The sequence below is a fragment of the Uloborus diversus genome, chromosome 10 (genome assembly GCF_026930045.1).
Source record: "Uloborus diversus isolate 005 chromosome 10, Udiv.v.3.1, whole genome shotgun sequence".
Lineage (NCBI taxonomy): Eukaryota > Metazoa > Arthropoda > Arachnida > Araneae > Uloboridae > Uloborus > Uloborus diversus.
The window spans coordinates 86,235,880-86,261,965 of record NC_072740.1 but is presented as its reverse complement, the minus strand read 5'-3'; the positions used below and the strand labels follow the sequence as shown (position 1 = coordinate 86,261,965).

Below are 26,086 nucleotides of genomic sequence, written 5' to 3'. Positions count from 1 at the left end.
TTACTTAGTTTAAGTTGATAACCGATTGATTATGTACTGTAAAATGTTTATTTTTTACGGTGTCTTCCTTCTTCATTATGTTAGCTGCAATTCAATGTCCATTGTGACTGAACCGAGATTTGTTTAGTCAGCCTATTTGCGACTGAACCACAATCGGTTTGCCTGTTGAAGATGAGTTCTTTTTATGAAGGAAAAAATCCTGGTGATTTGTATTTGTTTCACATGTTAGTCATGATCAGTCTACAAAATTTTAATTTAATTCATGCTTGATTCAAAACGGCTGACTTGGTTAGTTAGCGAAGAAACTCTTGGAAATACTTCGTAAAACTGATAAATGAATAATTGATGCTGGGATGATCAAAGTTAAAAGTTCTGAAGAAAAAAACCTTTTTACAATTGTACAATAATTCGGAATATCAGTTCATGATCAGTAAGTATAGAATTCTGTTCAAATTCATCCTAAGCAATGTCGGCTGACAATTTTGTTTTCTTATTTGGTCCAAATTGCACTAGAGAAAAACAAAAATCCTTTTGTGTCTTCAAAAATCTTTCCCTTAAGCCCAAATGATAGCCAAGATCTTTGATAGTTCAAAGGGAGGGCGAAAACACAATATATCCGATGTAGCTGGCACAGAAACAAGTCAAAAACCTTTGAATTCAGCACATCACTTTGGACGTGAGGTTTAACAAGCTCGCCACACAGTCAGTCCTTTGCTACCCAATTTCAAATTGGCGTCTCGAATAGGATTAGGGATAATCGACCAGAAGGAAAGGCCGAGGGAAATGATTTCATTTCCCTAGTCTTCGGACTGTTCGCGATGACCACCCGGGCGATGATGAACTATGTACATGTCAGAGGTCATCGATTCCGCGTCACACAGTCACGCCACCTGGCTCATGTTCAGCTGCAAGCTCGAATGGGAGCAGAGGCAGTACAACATTCCACAACCTGGACATGATGTCGCTGCTGTCATCGAGGGCATGGAGATGGCTGCAAAAGGAGAAAAATGGTTCTTTTCAAACAACTATAATAACAGGAAAACATTTCATTTTATTATCTCACTCAGGGCCCGACCAGGGCCGTCCGAAGAGGGGGGCGAGCGGGGCTATCGCCCCAGGCGTCAAGATGTGAGAGGGCGCCCTAAACTAAGCTTTTGCTGCATTACATATTTTTCACTATCATTCTTTTTTAAAAAGTTTTTAAAAGCTAACACATAAGATTTAACTTATATCTAGAATGGTACAATCTAAAAATCTTTCAGATTACATGTTCAATTGTGTTCGAAAATTGAAATTAATATAAAATGGCTGGTACTTTTCCATTATACGTCCACTCATCTGTGTGTGGGAGGGAAGAAGAGGGTGCCAGAAAATACTTGCCTCGGGCACCGTCATCTCTTGGGACAGCCCTATGCCCGACTAACTAAAAGTGAGGCCCTAGGCCCACAATAATTTGGAGGCCGCCCCTGAAGACTCTATAGCGGAATACAGTGGTTGATTTCCAGGTTTGGGCCCCGTCGGAATGCATTTTTGGGGCCGCTTTGTCTATCCCAGAGTTACATAAATCATTAACCATGTGCATTTATGAACCCTTCAGGGCCTCTCACAGTTGTGACATAGTAAACTCGCTAATAGCAGAATGAATAAAAATTCTCCTTTAAGGAATTTTTTTGCAATAAGTCATTATTCTTTTTATTACTATGCATAGTTCTTTACGAAATTTGAGACCCCTTAGGAAGATGGGGCCCCAGGCCCAGGCTTGGTCGGCCTGTGCGGTAATCAGGCCCTGCTCTCCCTTAGAATACAGTATAAGAGAGAAAATTTCGAAGAATAATGTTAACCCTTAACTGGTGAAGTGGAGTGCAGGGTGCCCCGAACTCAAATTTTTGGGAGGGTTGAAATTCTCGATTTGCCGAATATAACCCCTAATTTTGCCGAATGATGATAATTTTGCCAAATGGAACTATAAATTTTGCCGAATTCTGATAATTTTATCGAATGGAACTCCAAATTTCGCAGGATGACGATAATTTTGCCAAATTGTCAGACAAAATTTGCCGAATAAGGAAATTTTTGGGGTGTTACAATGACCTTCCGCGACCTTACAATCGAAGAATTGCAATTAAGTATTTAAAGGTCTTATAGAGATGCAACAAAGGGATGTAAGTGCTAAAAAAACAATTTGGAGATACACAGTACAAATGGTAAGAGAAGTCTCTTCTGCAGTAGCGCAGCCGGAAATCACCTTCTGGAGTTTAATTTTGATCATTACTGCCTTCCTATGTTGGCATATAAATTACCGCATGCGCTAAAACTAAGGGCTCTGGGAGGGGTTTTGTCGTCAAAACCTTCCCCTGGGCTTTGTCACTGCCCCTTGGTTTTGGGTCAAGAGATAGTTCTGAACGTGCTGCTGTACAGCATGATTTACGGGAAAAAAATAATGAAAGCCTAAAAAGTAAAAACTATTTTCTGTATCTTTACTGTAAATACTTGTACATTGAAATGGTTCAGGAGGCAAAATATTTCAGTTTACTTTTTATGAAAATGAACTGTGACTTATTACTTGCTCTGGCGAGGTAAGAATTTTTAGTTTGTGGCAATATGCTTTCTGTGAAAAACTCAGCATGCGTAAAATGGACCAAAAGAAACCATCTGTGATGAAAAATCATGCAAGTTTAGATATTCATTTGTTTTTTTCCTCCCCTCTTTCAACGCATTCCTATGGCTTAAAGTGGTTTTTCCCATGGCCCGATTAGCCTTTGAAATTAGGGGAAGCTTGGTCTCATTTTGGGGCCCTCCCCCACTTTTTGTTCCGAGAAATTTATCTAAAAATTCCATGTACATTGATATAAAACTCATTAGTGCTACAAGTAATATTTACAAAAGTGACCCAGTAGAATTCAGTCAAGTTTATTCCACAGATTAAAATTTCATATGTCACATATGTTGTACTGCAATGCTCGACGAATATGAGTAGTAAGATATTCAATCAGATTTAACACTTCACAAAAGAAATTAAATAACATAAATGTGCATTATAAGAGTTGAATCAAATCCCATAATTCAAAATATAACTTGTATCAGATTTTATTAAATGTGTCCTCGCCTTTTATTATTCAATTCTTCCAAACATTTTTATCTAGTAATCTTTTTAAAAACGCAGTTAAAAGCACAAACTGCAATTGTTAAACAGTTTTTCAGTCATATTTAAGCCCCCTAAAAATTCTGAGGGGAAGCTTAAGCTTCCTGCTCCTTTTGGGTAATCAGGGCCTGGTTTTCCCTTCAACCTTTTTCTTTTATAAACGTTTTTTCTCTCTTTTCTGTTTGCAATAAATGTTAAGTACTTCCCAGTTTGTGTGTCTGAGCATTTAATTTCTAAAACAGGGGTTGATATTTGAGATTTGTGCTCTAGAACAGTGGTGTCCAACCTTTTTTCATCCGAGGGCCGTACCTCATATTAAAATCATTCTCATGGGATAAATACTGCGAAAATTTCAAAATATTAAATTAAAAAAAATAATAAAATGGGAAAATATGGAAATGGAAAGGAAATTAAAAGTACATAATTGTTGTTATCAATTACCTGATGCTTCTTTTATTAAATGCATATGTTTTTCAGGTACCGATTTCTGAATATTTATCTCTAAATTTATAACATTGTCATTAACCATGCTTTTTGATTTGAAGCCATAAACACAACAACGGGCCACGCAGATCAACTCCACTGGCCGGGTGTGACCCGCGGGCTTTAGGTTGTAAACCACTGCTCTAGGAAATAAGCTTCTTTAATTTAATTTTTAAGAAACTGGAACTGAGCCATTTAATCACTGGAAAGGTATATTCTGGCTCTAGTAAAAAGATGTTTGGTCTTGTACATGCTCATTTATGTTTGGATTGAAAGAGAAGAAACTCTTAGATTGTCACAACACCAACAATCGTTTTCGGCAACTCAAAGTCATAGTTTGAAAAAAAAAGTAAAGGCTCTTCACCCTTATTGTAACAAATGGCATAGTTTAACCTTCAGCCAGTTGAAAGTTAACTTATCAGAGCCAGACTATAAGCTTTGTTGGAACTGGAACGGCTTCTTGGGAGGTAAAGAGTGCCAGTACACCAATAAAACGAGTAGAAGAAAAGTGTTTCTTCAATCTAGATATTGAATCTTTTCAATGGACAAGAGAAAAAAAAGATAATTTAGATGAGAGCATAAATCATAAGAATTATGCTTTATACTCTAATGAAAACTGTGCGATTTCTCAAGACCATAAATCATGATTTATATATTCTTGAGAAATCGCAGACACCAGACACGCGTAAGAAATATTTGGGTTAAAGTTTGAGCTATCCTGCTAGAGATATGGAAAGAAAATCCCTAACAAAAATGATAACAAGCACAAATGAGTAGCTGCTTCTTGCAATATACAGTCGCGCCCGCCGTTAACGAAGCCGTAAATAACGAATTCATGGCTAGAACGTAATAGTTTCGTTCCCCCTTTAAGTTTTACAGTATGTCATTTAACTTTTAGCAACGAACTGTTATAACGAAATTTTTATTTGGCTCCCTCAACTTCGGTATAAACGAAAGTAACTGTAACTCTTTTGTGCTATGAACATGTATATGTATCTGTATATGTTGTGAAGTATTGGATGAATGGAGTGTTTTATATACCTAATTAATCAACTAAAAATTTATTTTCAGAGTGTTAAATTAAAATCGTTGACAGCACTGTTATTAATCTTTTCATGGATATAAATTAACATCTAAGGACTGGCTTGAAACTGAGGGTTCAGGGGTGCGGGTTCCCTATCACTATGAACAGATTTAAAACGCTTTGTTAATTACTTTAAATATGTACATTGCTTTGACACAAGCACTGATGTCACCCGGTGCAGTAATTTTTGGTACAGTCCCCCCCCCCCCTTCCCATCTCAAAAACATATGTTCATATTTAAGATGAAATACATTACGAAATTAAAACGTAAGCTGGGGGAAAAGCTCCCCCCCTGACAAGGATCTTAAGTAATGCTATTCACAACATTTAATTTGATTAATTAATATCAAACGTTTGCTTCAAAAAATGAAAGGTTTTGGCTTTACGCTACCTAGCAAACAGTCTAATTTATTAAATGTGAATGAAATCAAGGCCAAAGTGTCAAAATTTAGTCTCGAAGTTAAAATAATAATAATAATAATAATAATAATAATAAAAGAGCCATGGAAATTGCTAAAAAAGAATACTTATACTACCAAAACGAATTTCAAGTCAATATAACGTTGATTTTTTAATAACATTAGTATGATTAAAACGTTCATAATACGTTGGCAAAAAATATAATAAGACAAAACAAAATAAATTCATTAAAAAAATAATAAGGTTAAAAAATAATAGTAAGAGATAAGGTCAAGTCACGCTCTTATTATTGTCGATCTCTAATCAAATCGGGGTAAAGACAGAAGAAGAAAATCAATTTTGGATGAGAATAAAAACTTTCCAAGGAAAAAAAAGAGTTATAAACCAAATAAAAAAAGATTTTTTAGCTGAAATTTAAACAACAAGGTGTGAATAAGGTTACATATATGTCTCGAGCAGGTTTTATCTACACTACATATCTGAAATTATATATGCGTGTATTAATAAAATAATTGATACATGTTTGTTAATTATTATAACTATTATTTTGTGATTTGATTTAGATTGAATTATTTTTTATAACTAAATCCCAGTTTTTGCTGAATTTCCGCAATTGTATTATCTTCATATTCATCAGAAAAATTTCAATAATTCAAGCCACGATCCCTGAGGAGAAAATTGCCGAGAGTTGGGTCTTTGTGAGCGAACGTTTTATGGCTCATTTTTGCGTTACTATCTTTTATCAAGCACTTTTTTTGCTTTGATGTACGTAGTTAACTCCAAATAAATAAAATAAAAATTTAAAGTAAAATAGCTCAAAAACTATTAATATCACTTTTTAAATAGTGTTTTGACGCAGCTAAAAAAGTCCATGAAAGACAAAAAATACTATAATATAGATTTTTTTCCCCGACCAAAAACCTCTTTAGAATAAGTACTGTTTTGTCATGATTTCATATCTGTGTGATTTGTAATTATTTGTGCAATTCGGTCCATGATGTGCATTTGGGGGACAAAACCAACTTTTCAACCAGTGAAAACGCGGTCAGATGGTCAGAGGCGGATACAGAAAGAATTTTTGGAGGAGGCACCAGAGAATAAAAAGTGGTTCCCCTCATACATTTTTCACAATAAATTTCTCGTGGAATTCTTTTTAAATGTTTTTGGGATCCCTTAAATTCAATTAACGTACTTTACAATACACAAATATTACATACTATTTTACTTAGACGTAAACTATCTGTTTCAACATTTTAAACCAGTTAAATACTAAAGAATACATATAATTTCATCCAAAGCCTGTATTAATGATAGTATTAGTGAGAAATAAATGAGATTTTATAATGATTATATAGTCGAACCCCGTTAAAACGATCTCAAAGGAATCTTTGAAATAAATTCGTGCTATGCGAAAACCAATAACAGAGGACTAGGTTATTAAACAAACCCATAGACTCACGTTAAGATTTGTACTAGATTTATTTATACGTTTATCCTCATTGAAGCGAGTGTTATAATTCTTACCCCTACTCGCTTGGACAAGGCGTTGGATTTATTAGAGTATAAAATATTTAAACATTACGCAGTTAAGAAAACATAGCATGTAAGTTTTATTGAATGTTCAGAAACTATTTCTTGTGAGTTTCGAAGCAGTTTCTGTAGTGTTTGTGAAACCATGAAGTAGGTTGAGGCTATATTTTGGTACTAAATACCGTTTTAATGAAGATTATGGTTTTGCCAAGTAAAGTACCGTGTGGTTTCTTTCATTTTTCATATCTTATAAACTGGGAAAAAAAAGTCCATGATTTTAAAATTCGCTACCATGATTGAAATGACGCTTTTAGGTACACATACACACATTGCTTTTTCCCCCCCCCCCTTCTTAATGTTAATTACTGATTCCATCAAAGAAGAAGCAGTAGACGAATCGCGATATTACGACCCTTGAAAACGAAGCCAGTGAGACCACCAATAGCCGCGTTCACAACATACTTTTCGACCCGGTAAATCTCCACTCCTACTCCGCAAAAAACCGATTGAAAAATTCCCCGTTTCCATGTTAAAAGAGGTTTTTTGCTATACCAGAGAAAGCGGTTTTTACCCAGCATCCTTAACAGCAAGTAGACGAACTTGTTTCGCATAATGCATTCTGGGTTAAAACTCCACTTTCACTCCAGAAGAAAGCAGAAAAAGAAAAAATCCACATATACCCAGCAAATAACCGGAATGCGGCGGAAAGCAGGTTTTTTCCGGGGTTGAAAGTGTCCATGGAAACGTCCCTATCAAGTAAAATGTATTCTTTTGCACTGACATTCGATTCCAATATTACTCCTATAGCAAATAAAAATGATTTTATTCAACTATTTTTTTTTTTTTGCATAGTAGTTCAGCTGTTTATCTTTTATTCATGTTATGGAAAAATGAATTTAAAATTTTATTTCATGTGATAGCTAAATTAATTTTATCCCTTTAGGTGGGGGGCAGATGTTCCCTACGTACGACCCCCCCCCCCTCAAAAAAAAAAAAAAACTAAATATTGAGGGCGGTTTTCAAATACGATTGTAGAAATTCGTTACTCACAATGATCTATAATAGGTCGCCAATGTATTGAAAGCTAACGACAGATAGCTACCAACTAGATCATATGTTTATTCTGATACAATGTCCATGATCAGTCAATTGATTTAATGTCACTGAATAACTATCAATAGAGTTCATTAGTACTCAAGCTATGCTCATCATTACAGATTATATCCCATAGATTGGCAATGAGACCATAAGGGCAGGTCATAGTAAGTTAAATAATAGGGTAAAGTCGCCCAATATGACGGTACCTTTTGATATGCATTCGAACGAAGAATGTCGGAACTATAGTTATGTAGGAGTTGATGCCTTATGTTGTGACCAGAAACGGTGGTTCTGAACTGAAGTAGTACAAGTTTTGGGGTGTTTGATAGTTTTAGTTACGAAATTTTTTATAGAGCCACAGTAATCGTATTACACAGTTCTTATACGTTGAAAATTAGTTTTTTTCTGTGTAAACCATAAGTACGTGCTTTTTCAGTATTTATTCGATACACTGCACGGAATGAAAATAAGAAAAATAAAAGAAAACTCTCAAAATGCTTTTGGGGCCACTCTTGGTGATTCTCAAGCAAAATTCCCCCTAAATCCAACTATGACCACCGTTTTCCTACCCAACCAATTTTTAGATAGCACCCCCCCCCCCCCTTTTTTTTTCCAGTTTTCAACAGTTGCATAACCATTATTTTTATTTAGAGGGGGTGTAACAATATTAATTGTTAACATTCTTCTGAGGGACTAGAGAGGTGAAAAAATCAAAAGAGTGAACATTTGTATCAAGGAAATACACTCATGGAGATGTTCCCCACTAAAATGTTTAAAAAATCCTCAAAAACAATCTCCATTTTCTGGATTTTTTAAATAATTTTTTCATTCATTTTCCAGTGCAAAACCAGAGCATCGGCCTCACTTCTATGAGCTCCCATGTCCAAAAAAAAAAAAAAAAGTTTTCAAGCTGTAAAATTTAAAAAAAAAGAAAAAAGAAAAAAAATCTTGGAAGCATCGCATATTGCATGCGAGTCGCATTGCAGATTTTCAATCAAAAAACTTCCCGTATCATTTATCAAGTTATTCGAGGACCCATCTAATGCAATTTTTTTTTAAACTTTATTTGTTGCATCAACCAAAAAAAAAAAAAAAAAAAGAAGAAGAAGAAACGAAAAATACTCGCAGAACTTTTTTCTTCATAGTTTTCTTTCTTTCATACGCATTTTCTCCTCCGGATTGAAAACTTTTAGATGCCGTCATGATAGAAAGAAGAGGAACGTGTGCAGAGCCAGATGCGGACCAACTCTTCCATACTTGCATTATCATCAAATCGCTGTCCTCCTATGTCTTGTTTGATTGGTCCAAACAAATGGTAGTCGCAGGGTGTTAAATCTGGACAGTACGGAGAGTGTTCTAGAGGTTCCCAATCGAATTTCCTCCAATTCCCCGACCCCCTTACAGCGGCAGTATACGGCCTTGCATTTCATGGAGAAAAATGACGTAACATATCGGTTGCCAGTTTCGCTTGTAGCGGTACGCAGCCTCATCCAATTGCAGTACGCAGCATCGTAAATTTTGCATCATCCAAATGGCCACAGTAATAGCATGCATTAATTATCCTTCTTCCATTGCTTCACGAATGGCAGCAATGCTGTCTGTAGCGATGATTTTCCGCATTCTGCTTTCATGAGATTCACTTTCCACAACTTATCTTCCCTCCACAATTTTTTTTTTTTTTGTTTTGCCCGCTCATACACTCGAGTCAGCTAAAATGTCTCTTTTCCAAAGTATACTTGAAGCCGTCTCAAGATTTCTGAAGATTTGGCGCTCTCTTTTTCGAGAAATTTAATAATGCGTTGCGCAAAAGTCGTGTGCACCTGCACCACTTGCTCGCTCATGGCGTTCTGAAGCAACCCATAGCTCTACTGTGCGTGAGCGTGTGCGCACAAAAACCCTTCCTCAGGCATTCCAACATACAGGCAAAAATCCACCTCAGACTTATTACTAACAGCAGCGTTCAGTCGAATTCTCGTTTATATTTGATCCACCTATATACATTCACAGATATAATTAAGATTAAAAATTAAATTAAGTATGCTTATAATAAGGAATTAAGGTATATTTATATTTCCGGGGATGCGCCTTCCAAATTGCTTATCACTTTAAGGAGTAATAAACAATCTTTTCGCTTCCGAAATATTTTGAGCTTAGCCCTAAAGAAGGTATTTTTTGAAGCAGTTGAAGGGCTACGGGGAAGAACGACCAAAGTCCATTTTTCTAAAAAAAACTCTGGTTAACCTATGGGAACACGTAGATTATTACAGACAGTATTCAAGAGAAATATTATTCAGGCAAGAATCATCATAGTGAGTGAGTTTTAACAGGGAAGAATGAGTTTAACTTGGAAACGATTCGAGATTTCAAGCCCAAAAAGGTATTGGGGATTATTTGACCGTGGTGGACTATGATCATTCTTCCCCCAGGTCCTTCAGTTTTTCTGTAGTCCAGGAATGTCCAGCCCTCCCTTCCAAGAGTGATGAAGCCCCCTCAATTGCTACAGAGCAGCACTATAAACGAGACCCCCAATGAGAGACTTTTAAAAAACCTCTAAACATTTCAAAATGTTATTTATTACGAATGAAAATATTCTAAATTTATTACAACGCAAATTACAAATGTATAGTTGTGCTGGGCCCCATTTTTTCTCTTACCAGGGGTCCACAATGTCAAAATCAGGCTTTCCCACGTTGTTTCATTTTGCATTTACTTTTTGCAATATTTTTCTTAACTCGAAAATATTGTATAAATATATTGCTTTGTAATTTGAAAATGGGGCTAAGATTTGGCTCAGTACATTTGCTATTTCATAAGAACTTGAAACCTAAGAAAATTGAAGACTAGATTTTACATAATTGTTGCTCGAACAAAACATTGCGCATACATCAAAGTTTCGGACCAGTACAATATTGTGTTTATTATAACAGACTTTTCGAAATTTACATTTAATCCTATACTGTACTAAGCACGGATATCCATTTAGTGCAAAAAGAATTGCTGACATGAATGGGGAAGGAGAAATTAGCAATTGGGGAAGGGGTACCGAATCTCTACAATACACTTCGTTAGGCATGGGGTTGGCAACATGTAGGGGTTTCATGGTCGACTAAGCGAATGGTGTATGGTACGTTGCTTCATTACACTCAGTTGAATGCTTACAGATCCAAGAGACCGCAGGGGGGTGAAACCCCTTATTTGTTCACGCTTCAGGAACTTTGAAAAGTCCCCTGTATTGGAAATACGTGAGGTGGTAAAAGACGTAATATTGTCTGCTGCAATGCGTGTGTGGGAGTTTTGCAAGCTACATGAAATATAAACAATACTTCATTGAAAAGTTTTAAAATGTTCCGCTTGATTTTGTTAGTTTTTTGTTATAGTGAATTAAAATGGTTTGGAATAGTGGAAAACCGCGTAATGTCGAAGATTTATTCGAAAAACTTTGAAAGTATTCATGATTGAAAAACATCATAATTAAAGATTTTTTTTTTGGTAAATCGATCTGTATATTAATTGCCGTTCGTGGCACACACAAGGAGAGTGTCCAGGGGGTTCAGACCCCTTCCATCGTCCTCGATTTTTTTTTTTTTTTTTTGATTGACTACAATCCTATGTATGTAGTACTCAAACTAATTTTCAACAAAGGTAACTATAATCTCTCCGGAAAAGGGGATAATTTCAGATTTAATAAATGAAAAAAATAAAATGTAGTTCCTCTCTTTCTTCCCCTGCAAAATCGAACTCTCAATAAGTGTTCGAACAAAATCGAATTCGATCAATTTTTCTGCAATAATGATTTTGCTTCACTGTTTTTATTTTTAATTAACGAAAAGTAAATACATTCATTCTTGTGCTTTCTGGTATTTTAATTAAGTATTTGTTATTAATAAATTTCTTTTATTAACTAATGCTAAGTAATTATTCAATAATTAAAAAAAATGATTTCAATCGATAAAATCAAAAGAATATGTTTGGGTTCGTGTTGGGATATAAAAATGGTGGGCATGCAATTCTGGACCCCCCCCCTCCCCCCTCTTTTGAAAAATTTTTGAGTACGCTACTATTTCTCATAGTTCATAAAACTAAAGATGAAGATAGAAGAGTTTGGATTCAAATCTCTCCGAAAAAGGGGGAGGGGTAATGAAACATTAGTTGAAATGAAGAAAATGACCTCATTACAGTGTCATTTTGGATAGCATGAGCATAGCGTTATTTTCGCGTCAATAAAACAACCGTATTGAAATTTTCAGTGAAAACTTTCTCACGTAAAAGGATAATCTTAGCAGTGTACTGCAAAGTCTAGGGCAAAACTTGACAATTAAGCATCAATATTTTTTACAAGTAATTGCAGTAGCCTCCACTGATCCGAGAAAACTGATACAGAACGTAATGTTTCTAACTACACCTTGGCTGCTGAAGATATCTTAATTCATGCGTAGTTAGATTCGGACTGTTTCTTCCAGCAGGGGAAGGTCCACACTCAGACCGATCTAGATTGCTTCTGTCTCTTCCTATGAATTTCAGAAAACATCGACGATATGTGCTGTCGTCAAGTTCTCCCCCTCCTCCCACTCCCGCAAGCTTGTCTGTGCAACGATATCAGAGGCGCCCTGATGGAAGGTCACGAGAGGCCACTGTGACCTTCCAAAAATGTCTTTATTCGGCAAAATTTGTCTGACGATTAGGCAAAATTTTCATCATTCGTCAAAATTTGTGAATCCATTCACAAAACTATCATCATTCGGCAAATTTGGAGTTTCATTCGGCAAATTAATCATCATTCGGCGCAATTTGGAGTTCAACTCGGCAAATTAAGAATTTCCGCACTCCCAAAAATTAAACTTCGGAATGCCCCTGTACGACATGATAGACGTTAGAGTAATCGTACAACGAGGCAACACAAACGGAGCTCCACATTCGTCTTATCTTCTCACAATGATTTTTAACTGGCACCGGCACATCGACGTTTACGCATGTGCTGCGAAGTAGGTGCTTCTTATAAAAGCTGATATGCCAACAATTATTCTCACTGATAGTCTTAGTGTAATCAACGCCATCAGAAGTGAAAACAAAAATCAAGACCCACTTGTGAAAATTACCAGATATTATTTGGAGAAGTTATCCAGCAAAAATTATATTTATTTAGTATGGTCCCCCAGTCATTCAAATATTGAATTAAATGAGGATGCTGATGCTCTTGCAAAGGAAGCAGCATGTGGCTCAAACATTCCAAGCTTAAATATCACTACATGGAAAGACTAATAATTATCTGTTGAAAATGAAACATGAGGAGCAAATGGAAAATTGGGAAAAATCCAAATACTTTGAAAAATTTAAATTTAGAAAAATTCCCTCAAACAAAGGAAGTTACAAAGTTCAAAATAGAAGGATTGAAATTTTCCTGAATAGACTAATCTGTGACTGTTATATTACAAAAATATATTACAAAAAGCAAACTTTTCAAAATGAAAAATACGAACTCCCCAAACTGTGATTTGTGTAACTCTCCTGAAACAATTGATCATATACTACATCATTGTACAAAAACAAAATCAAATAGAAAACGTTTAATAGAGCTTATTCAGAAATACAAAAATCCTCTTCATATCAAATTTCTTGATCAAGATATTTTGTTTACTCCTGGGGTCGCTCAGGCTTTGTTTTCTTTCTTTGGTTGAGACTGTTTCGGTGTTGCATGCTTTCCCCGTTTGCTTTTTTCTTTTGCTTTGGGGTTTCTTTCTCTTGATGCATGCTTTTCTGCTATGATCAATAACTTTTACCAAATAGTCTTCTATTTTTAGTTGAGAAAGTATCTTATCGTGATATTCTACTTTTATAGGAACAAGATAGACAAAGTTAGAAGAACTCTTCAATAGTGACTTTTATTCAAGGAAGTGAGGCAAGGCGAAAAGAATTCGCAGCTCTCCATAAATTTTTGGAGTCCCAGGATTCGAGATCAAATCAAATCAAATCAAAGTAGGTGCTTGATCAACTTTCGTATAGTGCAGCTCTGGTTAGTTGAGCTGTGACCTTGACTATGTTTACCTGTTTTATGGGAGATTAGTGAAAACTAGACGTATTATTGGCTCGGACTTTAGTTAGAATATTTTTGAAGAACTACTAAGAAAGTTTCTCAACTCAACTTATCACCAATTACCCCTCCCCATTTTCCGAAACAGAGGTTAACGTTGTCAGAGTCGGAGCTCAACTTATCAGAGCCTCACAGTATTCCAGTTTGTAGATTGCAAATAAAAACAAACAAACGTGGCGCGAACTATGCCTGACAACCAGCAGGTCATTGTTTTATTGTTAAAACGAATTTGAAGATCACGAACTGGTACATAATGATCTGCTGTACGACCATTTGAATAGAAATGACCTGTAGAAAGCATGGTTGGATATTTCCAAGACGTGAAGCTACCCAGGTAAGTGAAAAGCAAAATTTCTATAAAAACAATCTTATTTTTTGTTTCAAAGGGAATCATTTATATTATAGTTTCTTATACATAATTGTTAATAAAACGTCCAAAGAAATCAGTTTTCAAGAACTTTAAATGCTGCTTCCTAAATTCAGCTTTCAAAGCATCCCTTCCCCTTTTTCAATGGATTGATTTACTACGGAAATAACGAAAATAATGTATAATTCAATATGCATTTAATTAATTAACAGTTACTATGTTCTGTAACTCATATATAATTTATATATATATATTTCTATTAATGCTTAGTAAATATTTTTTTTAAATACTTTGTTTGATTTTGTACTTCATTGCGAAGTTTTGTCTCCTGTTGAAATTAATTTTTAGATTAAACCTTCTTAAAAATATCATTTCATTATTTATTGGATATACAAAATGTCAACTAGATGAGGAAGAGATGAGTTATAGAAATGATTGGGGTATATTTTAGAAAATACTAAACTGTTCGATCTTATTTCATAATCTTGTGGATTGCTTCGATAGTTTCTGGCAGAAGAAAAGCAACATATTTAACCTACTAAGTATTAGTACAAGATTTTGTAAAAACACTTTGTAATGCTTGAGAATTTTTTGTAAAACCTACTTTTAAAATTATGGTTTGGAAAGCTTCAAATAATCTATTCTAATGTGAGAATATTTATTTTTATTTATCTTTTTAAACTAACATTGAACTATTTATAACTTTTATCATGACGGCTAACAGAAAAGAACTAAAATTAACAACTAAAAACTATGTTCTACTAAATCATTTAAGCTCTGTATTAAATTAAAGAGCAGCATGTATTCGATACTTTGGTGAAACATATTATACTGATTTCAACTCGCTGCGAAATCTTTTTTAAAAGTCCTAGCACATTATACAGAGCACACACAGTATACCGGGTATACTGCCGTGTGCAGGTAAAGGGCAGTAACTGCAAATTTTTCTTTTTTCTTTTTTTTTTTTTTTGCATTTTTGTCATCTATTGTACGTTATCTTTATTGTAAAATCTCGCTTATTTGGTTTCCGGTGAAAAAATGGCGTGAAAAGAGTTTTCCTATTGTTAGTATTGAATAAACTTCAATTTCTTAAACTTTCATTTCTTCAAATATCTCAAAAACTCATTTCTGCAGATACTGCCGTTTTCCTGCACACGGCAGTATAGAATACTTTTTCGAAGTGAGCGAAATTGCGACCTTCGAAGTTTGAGTATTTTGGGGATATTTTTAGCACGCTGGAATCAAACTGGAAGCCAGAAATTAACTGTCACGTACCATTATTTTTTTAACGATGGGGTAATGTTAATCCGATCCAAAAAAAAAAAAAAAAAAAAAAAAAACAAGTTTCAATTTTTCTTTATGAAAATGTTTGTGATGAAATTCGAGTGATTATGCAACACATGTAAAGTGATTTCGCATGAAAACTGTACGTGATAGAAGAAAACGGGTTGAAAATTCGAATTAAGCACACCGACATTATGTAAAATAATTTTTTCTTTAATGCCACAAACAAAAAATTTAAGTTTGTAGGTTAGTGTAATCTGTGTATTATGTTTCTTACGTGCTCTATCAAGTGATATGTTGCGCCAGCGGTTCTCAATCTGGGTGTAGTGCCCCCTAGGAGGGGTATAAAAATGTAAGGGGGAAGGCGTGAGTCATAAAATATAAAATTAAAAAAAAAAGACTGATTTGTTCAATTTTTATGATCATATGTGAAAAATAAAATACAGTATCGGCCCTCTCATTTATGTTGTGAAAGTGACTGATGGTACACGCCAACATCATGTGATCCTAAATTTTCTCAATTTTTTTATTTGTGTCTTTGTTTTCTGAATTTCGTATGCTCCATTAATCCGTATTGCGTTGGATATTAAATTTTGTGCGTGAAATTTTCCGGATTTTTACTTATTAACTAGTTTCATCTATCCTAATCAGCTCCAGATTCCTCTTGTGTTAACAACATATAGGGGGGGGGCAGTGATCAAAGGGGGTGCAGAGCCTTAAAGGTTGAGAACCCCTATGTTCTACCATCTTGCCATCTTTGATCGTTAATTAACGCTGTGCGATCAAAACGCCATACATTTTTTTACTAGGTAGAACGATTTATTGCCCAATGATTCTAGTTCCCAAATTTGTGCATGACACCATTTCACTTGAAAATGAATTTTAAAAAACGGCAATCATCTTTTTATCTTTCACAACTGATGAAAGTCAACTTGATAGAGCAAAAGTTAAAAATAAAAATTTCAAATGTCAAAAAAATTGCTTTTTTTTTTGTCCCACATTTCCATTTCTTTTTCTTGAAAAGCTATCCTCTAAGACCGAAGAGGTATTCTTTTCCACGAATTTTTTTTTCACCACGTACTCGTGATCGTAGTATTTAATAGTACCGCATCCCGGCAACAGATGTGACACATGTATTTTTAAAAATATAATCATTAATTTAAAATCTGAATTCAATGCTCGTTTTTGCCACATAACTCGCACTCATTTTGTTTACATAACAGGTACATGGTGGCTTAGAAACGATATAATCAATAGTATAGGTGGCGTAAATCGATATCAATCAATCATCATTAAAATTTCGGAAGAAAAAATTTCGATCAAGTATACACTATTAATTTGGAATACAAAAACCAACCAATAATTTTCTTATCTTCTTCTAACTACTAATTACTTTTTCTGAATATACAGTGGACCCTCGTCTTACGCGGGGGTTATGTTCCACGAAAATTCTGTGCAAGTCAAAACCGCGTAAATTAAGAGTTAATAGTAGCGTTAAAATAGGGGTTTTCCATAGATAAAAAAAATATTTCATTTTAGCGATAGATAAATATATAACAAGCTTAATGGGCACTTATTTCAATACATATGCACAACGTTCATAAATAAAACATGGTAGGGTTCTCCAACCTACGGCCCGTGAACAGATTTTGTCCGGCCGGCGGGAAGCTTGCAAACTCTTTTTTTTTTTCGGAACATAGACAGCCTCGTTGGAAATATAATTGAGATATTATTTTTAATTACAAATAATTGTTTAAAATCTTTTTATCATTAATTTAAATCTTTTTTTAATCCTTTTTTACCGTTAACTAAGAGTGCAGAACCCATCTTTCTTTTTGCTCTTTCCGAGAACAAATCTCTTTTCTCCGGGCTACATCCTCTCGTTGTCCCCTGACTTTTCCTGGCCCCAGGGAAAACATGCGCTCACTCTTGTCTTCACGTGTTTCATTAGTGGTCAGCTCAGCCTCAGAAGGAGGATGACACCAGATTTAAATGTTTGTTGCCAAACTTTAATGCTAGATTCTGAATTATGCGAAAAAACTTGATAACAGAAATCGAAAATGTCCCACAAATAGCGTTTTAAACAGAACATCAACCATTGTGGATTAATCTCGTCGTTTTAATTTTCATAATTTTGTTTCTTTATGCACATGTGACTTTTTATTTAGCTAAGAAATATGGGAAAGTGGATTCCCAACCCCTTAAGAATTCTATCTAGAAGAAAAGACGATTTTCGCTCAGGTTGTCCTTTTTTTTTTTTTTTTTTGCTAATACCACGAAGCGGTTTGACTCTTTTTTCTATATTTTACCTACTTCCATTTTACAGTTCTCTACCAGAGAAAGACTTAGAGAACTTAAAAAATCGTGCTAGAGCGATGTTTTCTCTTTCTGTATCCACTTACAAGTGTGAACAGACGTTTTCAAAATTGAAGTATATTAAATCTAAGTATAGATCTTCTTTATCAGACGAACATTTAAAATCCCTCTTAATGATTGGAAGTACGAAGTTTGTCCCTGAATTCAGTGAAATTTTATGTGGTAAACAAATGCAATCTTCTCATTAATCTTTCATCTTTTTTAAAAAAATTAAAAGCTTTACACGTGTTGTGTTCTTATTTATTTCCAAGTTTTTAATCATCATTAATTCAATGAAATACATGTGTAGTACATTGCAATAGTTTTGTCTTATATCAATCACTCATTAACTTCATTTTATTTTGTGACAAAGAATGCTTTTTATTTCAGTTTTCTGAACTATTCTAAATTTTACAAGATTCCCTCTCGTTATATTATAAGAGCTTTATGGGAACTGGAAATATAATTTAATTTAGCTAACAGCAAATATGTATAAGGAAATATGATAACTTAGAAGCAAGCCCAGAAATTTTCGAAAACCACCCCTGAGAGCTTAATTAAAATATATATATATATGTCTTTATCCGCGATGCATGGTGGGGGCGGGCTGGCGCTAAATAGACCATCTGAGCTAAAATATTGTTTGACTGACCCGCCTCACCTCCAAAAATTTGCAGTGTGGCCCGTGAGCGAAAAAGGATGGAGACCCTTGAAACATGGATTAACTAAGTGTTTATTAAAAAAAAAAAGAGTTGATTATGATAGTCTATTGGCAGTCATTAATTATTTATTTTTTGTTCTTTGCTGGGCATTAACGCATCAAAGATCACTCGCGTCACTTCCATGTTGAGATATTCCTTCACTAACAAATTAGAAAGATTATTTGCCATTATCAAAGAAATGGCTCTATATTTTCTACGAGAGTGTTTTTAGTTGTGGGTAGTTGATGTCGGTATCCTCGCTAGTTTTGTCCCCTTTGTCACTTCTAAAAACTCTTCTTCTAGTGAGCTTTGAATTTTGCGAGTTAAATACCTGAATCGATTATTTCAGAAAGGGCGTAAGTCCAATGGATTCCCGTAGGACTTACGCCCTTTCTGAAATATTCAATTCAACTTGATTTCTGGACATAGCTAAGGAGCCAAACGCAAAAAAGGTCACCAGTGGCCCAAGCTCTCTTATTAGCACTCCAAAATGCAGTTTATTGCATGTTATCTGTAATCTCAGGAGTTTGGATTTTGAAAGAGGGGAAAATATTATCTGGTTTGGCAATACCGCATCCGTGTAAAACCAAAACTGATCCGTGTGGAATAAAATAAAGACATCAAATCTTAAACTGTGCATAATCAAATTCGCGTAAAATTGTATTGTATTTTGCTAATCGAACTACACTGCTCAAAACAATTAGGGGAGTAAGCAGAAAAGTGAAGAAAACCGCACGAGACAGCCACGTATTGGCATACAATGGGTAGTACGCGCGTATCAAAGTACGCAATACAGAAAAAAAGACAAAAAATTTGGAATTAAGGTTTAATTCTTTAAAAATATGGGAAAAACATGAAAAGATTATTTGGGGCAACAATTTGGTTACTTGTAAACGATAATTAGACATGAGGCAAGAGCTTTAATAGGGCGTGTGGTCTCCTCGAACAACTAAGACTGCTGCACACCTGTTTGCCATGGATGCAATGAGGTTATCGATCTGACTTTGGGGAATACTGTCTCCCTCCTCAAAAAGTGCAATCTCCAAGTCTCAAACAGTAACAGGCGGCCTTGGTCGCGCAGCAATGCGTCGTCCGAGCATGTCCTAAACATGCTCGATTGGATTCAGGTCAGGAGAGAACGCTGGCCATTCCATACGCTGTAATGCTTCAGCTTCAAACATGTTCTCCACCAGACGAGCTCTATATAATCGGGCATAATCATCCTAGGAAACAAAGAAATCTCCAAGGTCTCCACCTTAAGGGATGACATGAGGTCGCAGTATCTCGTCGGCATACTTTCGGTCCGCCAAAGTGCCATTCCGAATGATATGCAGGCCCGTACGTCCGCCTATGATGATTCCACCACATACCATCCAACCAGCTCGTCAGTTTTGTGACCTTTCACGAACGAATGCAGGATTATTTCGAGTGCCCCTGTCCCTCCATACAGGAACACGTCGGGTGTCCCACTCCAGACTGAATCGAGACTCGTCTGTATACAGCACTTGGCTCCAACCATGTTGCTCCCAATCTCAATGTTCAGCAGCCCATCTTCTTCGGGCCACACGGTGGCATGAGGTAAACGGAATGCAGACCACTGGACTACGTGCATAGAACCCCCCCCCCCCCTCATGAAGCCGATTACTTACTGTTTGGCTGGCCACCCTTCGTCCTGTAGCCAAGCGCAACTGCCTTTGCAGCTGCGTAGCATTCTGTTTTGTTTCGAAGGGCTGTAAACCGTATATACTGGTCATCAGTTGCTGTAGTGGAGCATGCCAGCCTTGCCCTGGTCGACGTCTAGCATTTCCTGTTTCTTGGAATCGATTCCACAGCCTCGTAACAACACTTCTGGCGACTCCAACAGCGTTCGCGACACTACGTTGTGTTTGCTCGGATTCCAGTCTGCCTATAACACGCCATGCCATGCTATGGATTCAGGTATATCACATTGTTGAGTCATTCTCAAGTAACCTTGTCTCAAAAACAAATACTGCACAATCGAATTTCACAGTTACAGCAATAAAACAGACGTTTTTGGATTATCTCGATTTCTGTCCTTATCTCCTTTTTCTGGTTTTTGACGTCATGAACTTTGATTCACATATAAAGTTTTCTTGATCCGTTTCCTGGTAAGCTTTAAATTACGGATGATTCGTTTTATGTTACTTATTGGTATACATCATTGCGTAATTTTGTTAAAACCATGTGCTCCCCTAATTGTTTTGAGCAGTCTATTTCGAAAGAGAGCTAAAACGACATTTTGGTTTCCACTGGTGGAAAAATGGTGTAGAAGATTGACTTTTGTTGCAACTTCTCGTTTAGTAGTTTCAGATAGATCAATAACTTCGATTTGTCTGCTGCCTCCTAGAAGGTGTAATCAGATGCGAAATTTTAGAAAATCTTCCCCCGAAATGTTTGATCGAGTTGGGATATTTTGTACACGCCATTAATATTAAATAAATTAATATAATAATAACAATAAGGAAATTTTTTTTATATATCTTTTTTGCTTAATTTGAAAGAATGTACCTTCTTTCAATCAATTGAATCAAATGTTTATTCTTTTTATTTTTACCAAAAAAAAAAAAAGTAGCTTAGGCAAAAGTCAAGAACAGTAGTTAATATAGAAATGTGATAGTTATTTTTCATTTTACTCACAGTTATGGTTTTCGAATCATTTCAGGAAATAATGAGCGTTATAAAAAGGGGAAAAAGACAAAAAAACTGAAAATTATTTTGTTTCCACGATTACAAATTACAGTTTAAAACTGAAGTGTAATAACAACTCCATTGAAATAATTACTTCCTTTTACATAGTAAAGGAAGTATTGTATTCGCGAAAAAATTTTCACTCAAAAATCGGCCTTGATTTACAATTTGCTCGCCCTCAAATGAGCATTGAGTTTTTTTTTTTTTTTTCAAAGCAACCACATGCGGATATATGCCGAAGAACGTATAGACACTCGAAATATCCATTTTGACGCTCCCCGTCTTAATTACAGCAAGGTTTCTCGTGACGTCCGTATGTACGTATGTATGTGCGGATGTATGTCGCATAACTCAAGAACGGTATGTCCTAGAAAGTTGAAATTTGGTACGTAGACTGCCAGTGGGGTCTAGTTGCGCACCTTTCTTTTTGGTTGCATTCGGATGTTCCAAAGAGGGACTTTTCACTTTTCACTTCCTTTTACAAAAAATTAAGTATTGTATTCGCGAAAAAATTTTTACTCAAAAATCGGCCTTAATTTCCATTTTTCTCACCCACGGATGAATATTGAGTTTTTTTTTTCGACCCGACTACACGTGGATATATGCCTAGGAACCTACAGACACCCGAAATATTCATTTTGACGACTCCCGAGTTAATTACCACGAATTTTCTCATGACGTCCGTATGTATGTGCGTATGTGTGTATGTATCTCGCATAACTCAAAAACGGTATGTCCTAGAAAGTTGAAATTTGGTACGTAGGCTCCTAGTGCGGCCTAGTTATGCACCTTCTCTTTTGGTTGCATTCGGATGTTCCTATGGGGGTTTTTTGCCCCTTTTTTTTTGGGGGGGGGAATCATTGTTAATTTCGATGTTAACTCAAGTGGTGCTATAATTTGTCGGACACTTGGCGATATATCGCCAATCTTTTGATCGCCAAATTTTGTCGCCAACTTCGCGACAAATCTGGTGATTTTTTTTTTTAATTTTAAATTTGGTTTCAATCTGGCCACTGTTGGTGGTATTTAGAGAGTAAACTACTGAATCACATTAAAACTGCCAGTAATGGGGAAATGACATTAAATTGGAGTAAAAGGAAGTCATGTGATGCACACATCAGCTCGTTTGAAGGGGGGGGGGGAAATCATGGTTTTCAAAGCAAACTCAAGTGATCTTATGATTTGGCAAACACTTGGCGATATATCGCCAAGCTTTTGGTCGCCAAGTTTCGTCGCCAGCTTGGCGCCAAATTTGGCGTGTTTTTTTTTTTTTTTTAAATTTAAGTCTGGTTACAATTTGGCCACTATTGGTGATATTTAGAGAGTTCACCATTGAATGACATTAAAATTGCCAATATTGAGAAAATTAATTTGCATATTTTTTTTTTGCTTCGGTTCGCAACAAACTTGGGGTGAAAAAATTTAAAGTATTTCTTTGCCCAAGGCACTATTTTCATTAAATTAGCGTAAAAGGAAGTCATGTGATGCACACATCAGCTCATTTTTCTCTCCAATTCTTGTTTTATTTCGTTTTTGTTATTTCGTTGTTTCATTTTAGTCAGAGTCGAAGAATCGGAGTCGGACTGAGTTTGGGGTTAAAGAGTCGGAGTCAAACGTTTGAAATTTAAAGAGTTTGAGTCAGTGATTTTTCCTGAAAGTCCGCAACTCTGCCAGTGCTTGCGGAGTTGGAGTTGGATTGATTTTAGGTTAAAAGGATCGAAGTCTACGGCCCTAAAATTCGCGGAGCCGGAGTCGGTCTTTTTTCCTCCAACTCCGCAGCCCTGACTTATTGTTACAGTGACTCGAAGCTATTTATACAAAGAGCTAAAAGCGTGCTTTCAAAGCATGTGATCATGTTTATTACATTTGTAATCTTTTAAGCAACAACCTTATCTATACTAATACTATAAAGCTGTAGAATTTGTTTGAACGCACTTATCTCAGGAACTATTCGTTCGAATTGAAAAATTCTTTCTGTGTCGAATAGTCCATTCATTGAGGAAGGCTATAGGTTATATAACATCACGTTGTGACTAATAGGAGTGGAGCAGCAATAAAAAATGTTATGAAAACGGGAAAATTAATATCATAACATAAAATGATTGGAACGCAGAGCGTAGCCACGGTGGCTCGACCTGAAAGTGCGGGCTTTGCGAACCGGTTGGCATAGGTTCGAGTCATCCATGAGACATATCTTGAGGGTACTTCTATATTTAATAATATAAAGCTGTAGAGTTTGTTTGAAAGCGCGTAATTTCAGGAACTACTGGTTCGAATTGAAAACTGGCTTCACTCGCTAAAGGGCAGGGTTACTGTAGCGTGGTTGCTTGGCGCGTTATTTTGAGTTTTAAAGCTACTGTTAATAGTTTTATGTGTTTTAGCGAATTGTTTTAAATTCCAAAGAGACTTTAATAGGTCTTCTGAAAAGGTGTATATGCATGTTAGTTGAAGAAAAATGATCATTTCACATCAGAAGTGGGGCATAGGAGTGGATTTTTTTTTTTTTGTTCAACGGACTTCCTTTAACTTCTTAGCACGGCCATCACCGTGCGGCTACTGCTAGTTTTTACATGAAATTCTTAATGAAACTGCTACTGTATCCATATCAACACCCATTTCGGTATTGGTGATCCAGATTTTTTTACCTTTTGCAGCGACTAAAAACGTAATAGTTCATGCGATTTTAATAGGTGGTGAGCAATATTCACGAAGCTACGTTTTCCGGAAATTGAGCTCTGCACTTGAACCTGCTCAAAAACTTGGTTCCATATTACCCCTGAATGATTTATTATGCGCAAGGTGAATCTAAACAAAATGACAAAATTTTACTGGGAGGTAGAAAATGTCTAAACAAGCAAGAATTCATGAGGACACATGGTTGCAAACGCAAGTGCTGACGCGCTACATGCTCACAAATACAGAAAACTGGCAGTTGTGAAACAGGTCGCAAATTTATTACACAATGACTATTTCATGCAACACTAGTTTTTAAGGAAGGTTTAAAGCAGCTTAAAATTGTGACCTGTAGCTTTAATACACGCGTCGCAACGACAGCGCAGCGATCTGTGAAATCTTGTCAGAATGCCAGGCTCGTCGATGTAACGGTCTGTGAGTTGTCAATGAGGCGCATGCGATCCAACTGCTAGCCACAAATGTCAACAATTGCTTTAAATCCATCTTAAACACTAAAATCTTATGTATTTTATTTTTTGTAACAAACTTGCGACTGTTCCGCATTCGCCATTTTCGATGTTTCGTGTGCATGTAGCGTGTTCGACCGTGTTTTGCGACCACGTGTTTCTGTATATCCTGCATGTTTAGATGTTTTCAACCGCCTAGGCACCTAGTAAAGTTTTTCCGTCTTGTTTAGCCTCACCCTGCATCAGAATACTAAAAAAAAAAAAAAAAAACTCACCATTAGCTTTTTTTGCTTGGTTGTTGAGATATTTCTTCTGCCGTGCTCTTGAATTCTGAAACCAGACTTGTGTGACTCGTTTGCTGAGACCAGTGATTTGGGCTATTCTTTCTAAGTCCTGCCCATCTGGGTTCGAGTCGAGATTGAAATTGGCTTGTAGCACTTGAAGCTGTTCTTCCGTAAAGGTCGTTCGAACCCTCTTCGTTTTGGCTTTCTGTTGGGGGTCTTGGTCGGTATTCTCTGGAGAAAGGACAAAGAAAAAAGAATAAGTAAACGTTGTTGAAACAAGAACAATTTAATTCAAAACTATTTTGTCAACTCAATATTTTTTCTGTTTCACTGATGGGGCAAATCACTCCGCTAAACCGACAATTTTGTCGACAAGTACGTTTTTCAATCAGTTGAGCAATTTGTTGGCAGGTCACTTCTACTGGGTGTTGGCGAGCGGAGTGAGAAGGGAGCGGAGCCCCCTAGTCTGTTATTAGGACGAAATCGTCGGCAAATATTTTGCTAAACTAGCCAAGAGAGGACGAGTAGTATGAAGTAGCCATTTTAAAAGTTTCCTCAGTTTGAGTGACTTGTAAATGTTTGTCTTGCTTTCTACTCTTTCAATTTTTTGACGAGTTTTGGTCGTTTGCAGCTATCTGAATTGGGCAACAATAACAGAAGAGTACCGAAACTTACTTTCAATTGTCTTGATGACTATTTTAAGCCTTCGGTTAGAGGAAGCTTCTGTTATGATTTGGGCAGTGATTGAGCTTAAATTAAGATATCTATTGCATTTTTAAACGGTCGTCAGAATTCTAAGGATACATTTCAGTTACAAGGTTTCACCGATCCTGTAATAGCTCATAAAATCTACCAGGTCGACTGCTGATATCAAAGACAATCTAAATTTATCATGATAACTTTTTGTTGATAGCAAGTTGAGAAATTAGTACAATCTTTAAGTGAATGAGTACGTTGAGATTAAGTAAGACCTTAAGTTGAGATGTGTGTGAACCAAAAAAAAAAAAAAATAAATAAATAAATAAAATAACATTTCAAATTTACTATGGAACCTGATTTAACGAAATGGTGAAACATGGGTTTATTATAAAATATGCTTATTCTGTGTGAATGAAAAATTGATGCTTTTTCTACATTTGAAACGAACTCTTTAAAAAATGGTTTATATATTCTTTAAATAAATTGTCAAAGAAACTGCGATCACGTTCTCTTAATTTTATGAAACCGAGTGAATATAATAATTGCGGCAAATTAGAGGCTTTCAGGTTTGAGCTCAATTTTCTTAAAGGCATAATTAAGTTAAATATTTAAACAATGGAAGCATAATGCTACCAAAAACCTGACTCACCATTTGCGATGTTCTCAACTTAATACATAACCCACGATGGCAAGTCTCCTAAT

The 26,086-nt window shown here is 35.8% G+C and overlaps 1 protein-coding gene across 1 annotated transcript in view; it reads right to left on the bottom strand.

The window, feature by feature from the left end:
* Positions 1-881: 881 nt before the first annotated feature.
* The window catches only part of LOC129231517 (LIM/homeobox protein Awh-like), a 136,697-nt gene continuing 111,492 nt past the window's right edge, over positions 882-26,086 (bottom strand). Inside the window, exons 5-6 of the mRNA XM_054865854.1 lie at positions 24,677-24,916; positions 882-991 (exon numbers count right to left, since the gene is read on the bottom strand). Coding sequence (XP_054721829.1) covers positions 882-991; positions 24,677-24,916 — 350 coding nt within the window. The remainder of the gene's footprint in view (positions 992-24,676; positions 24,917-26,086) is intronic.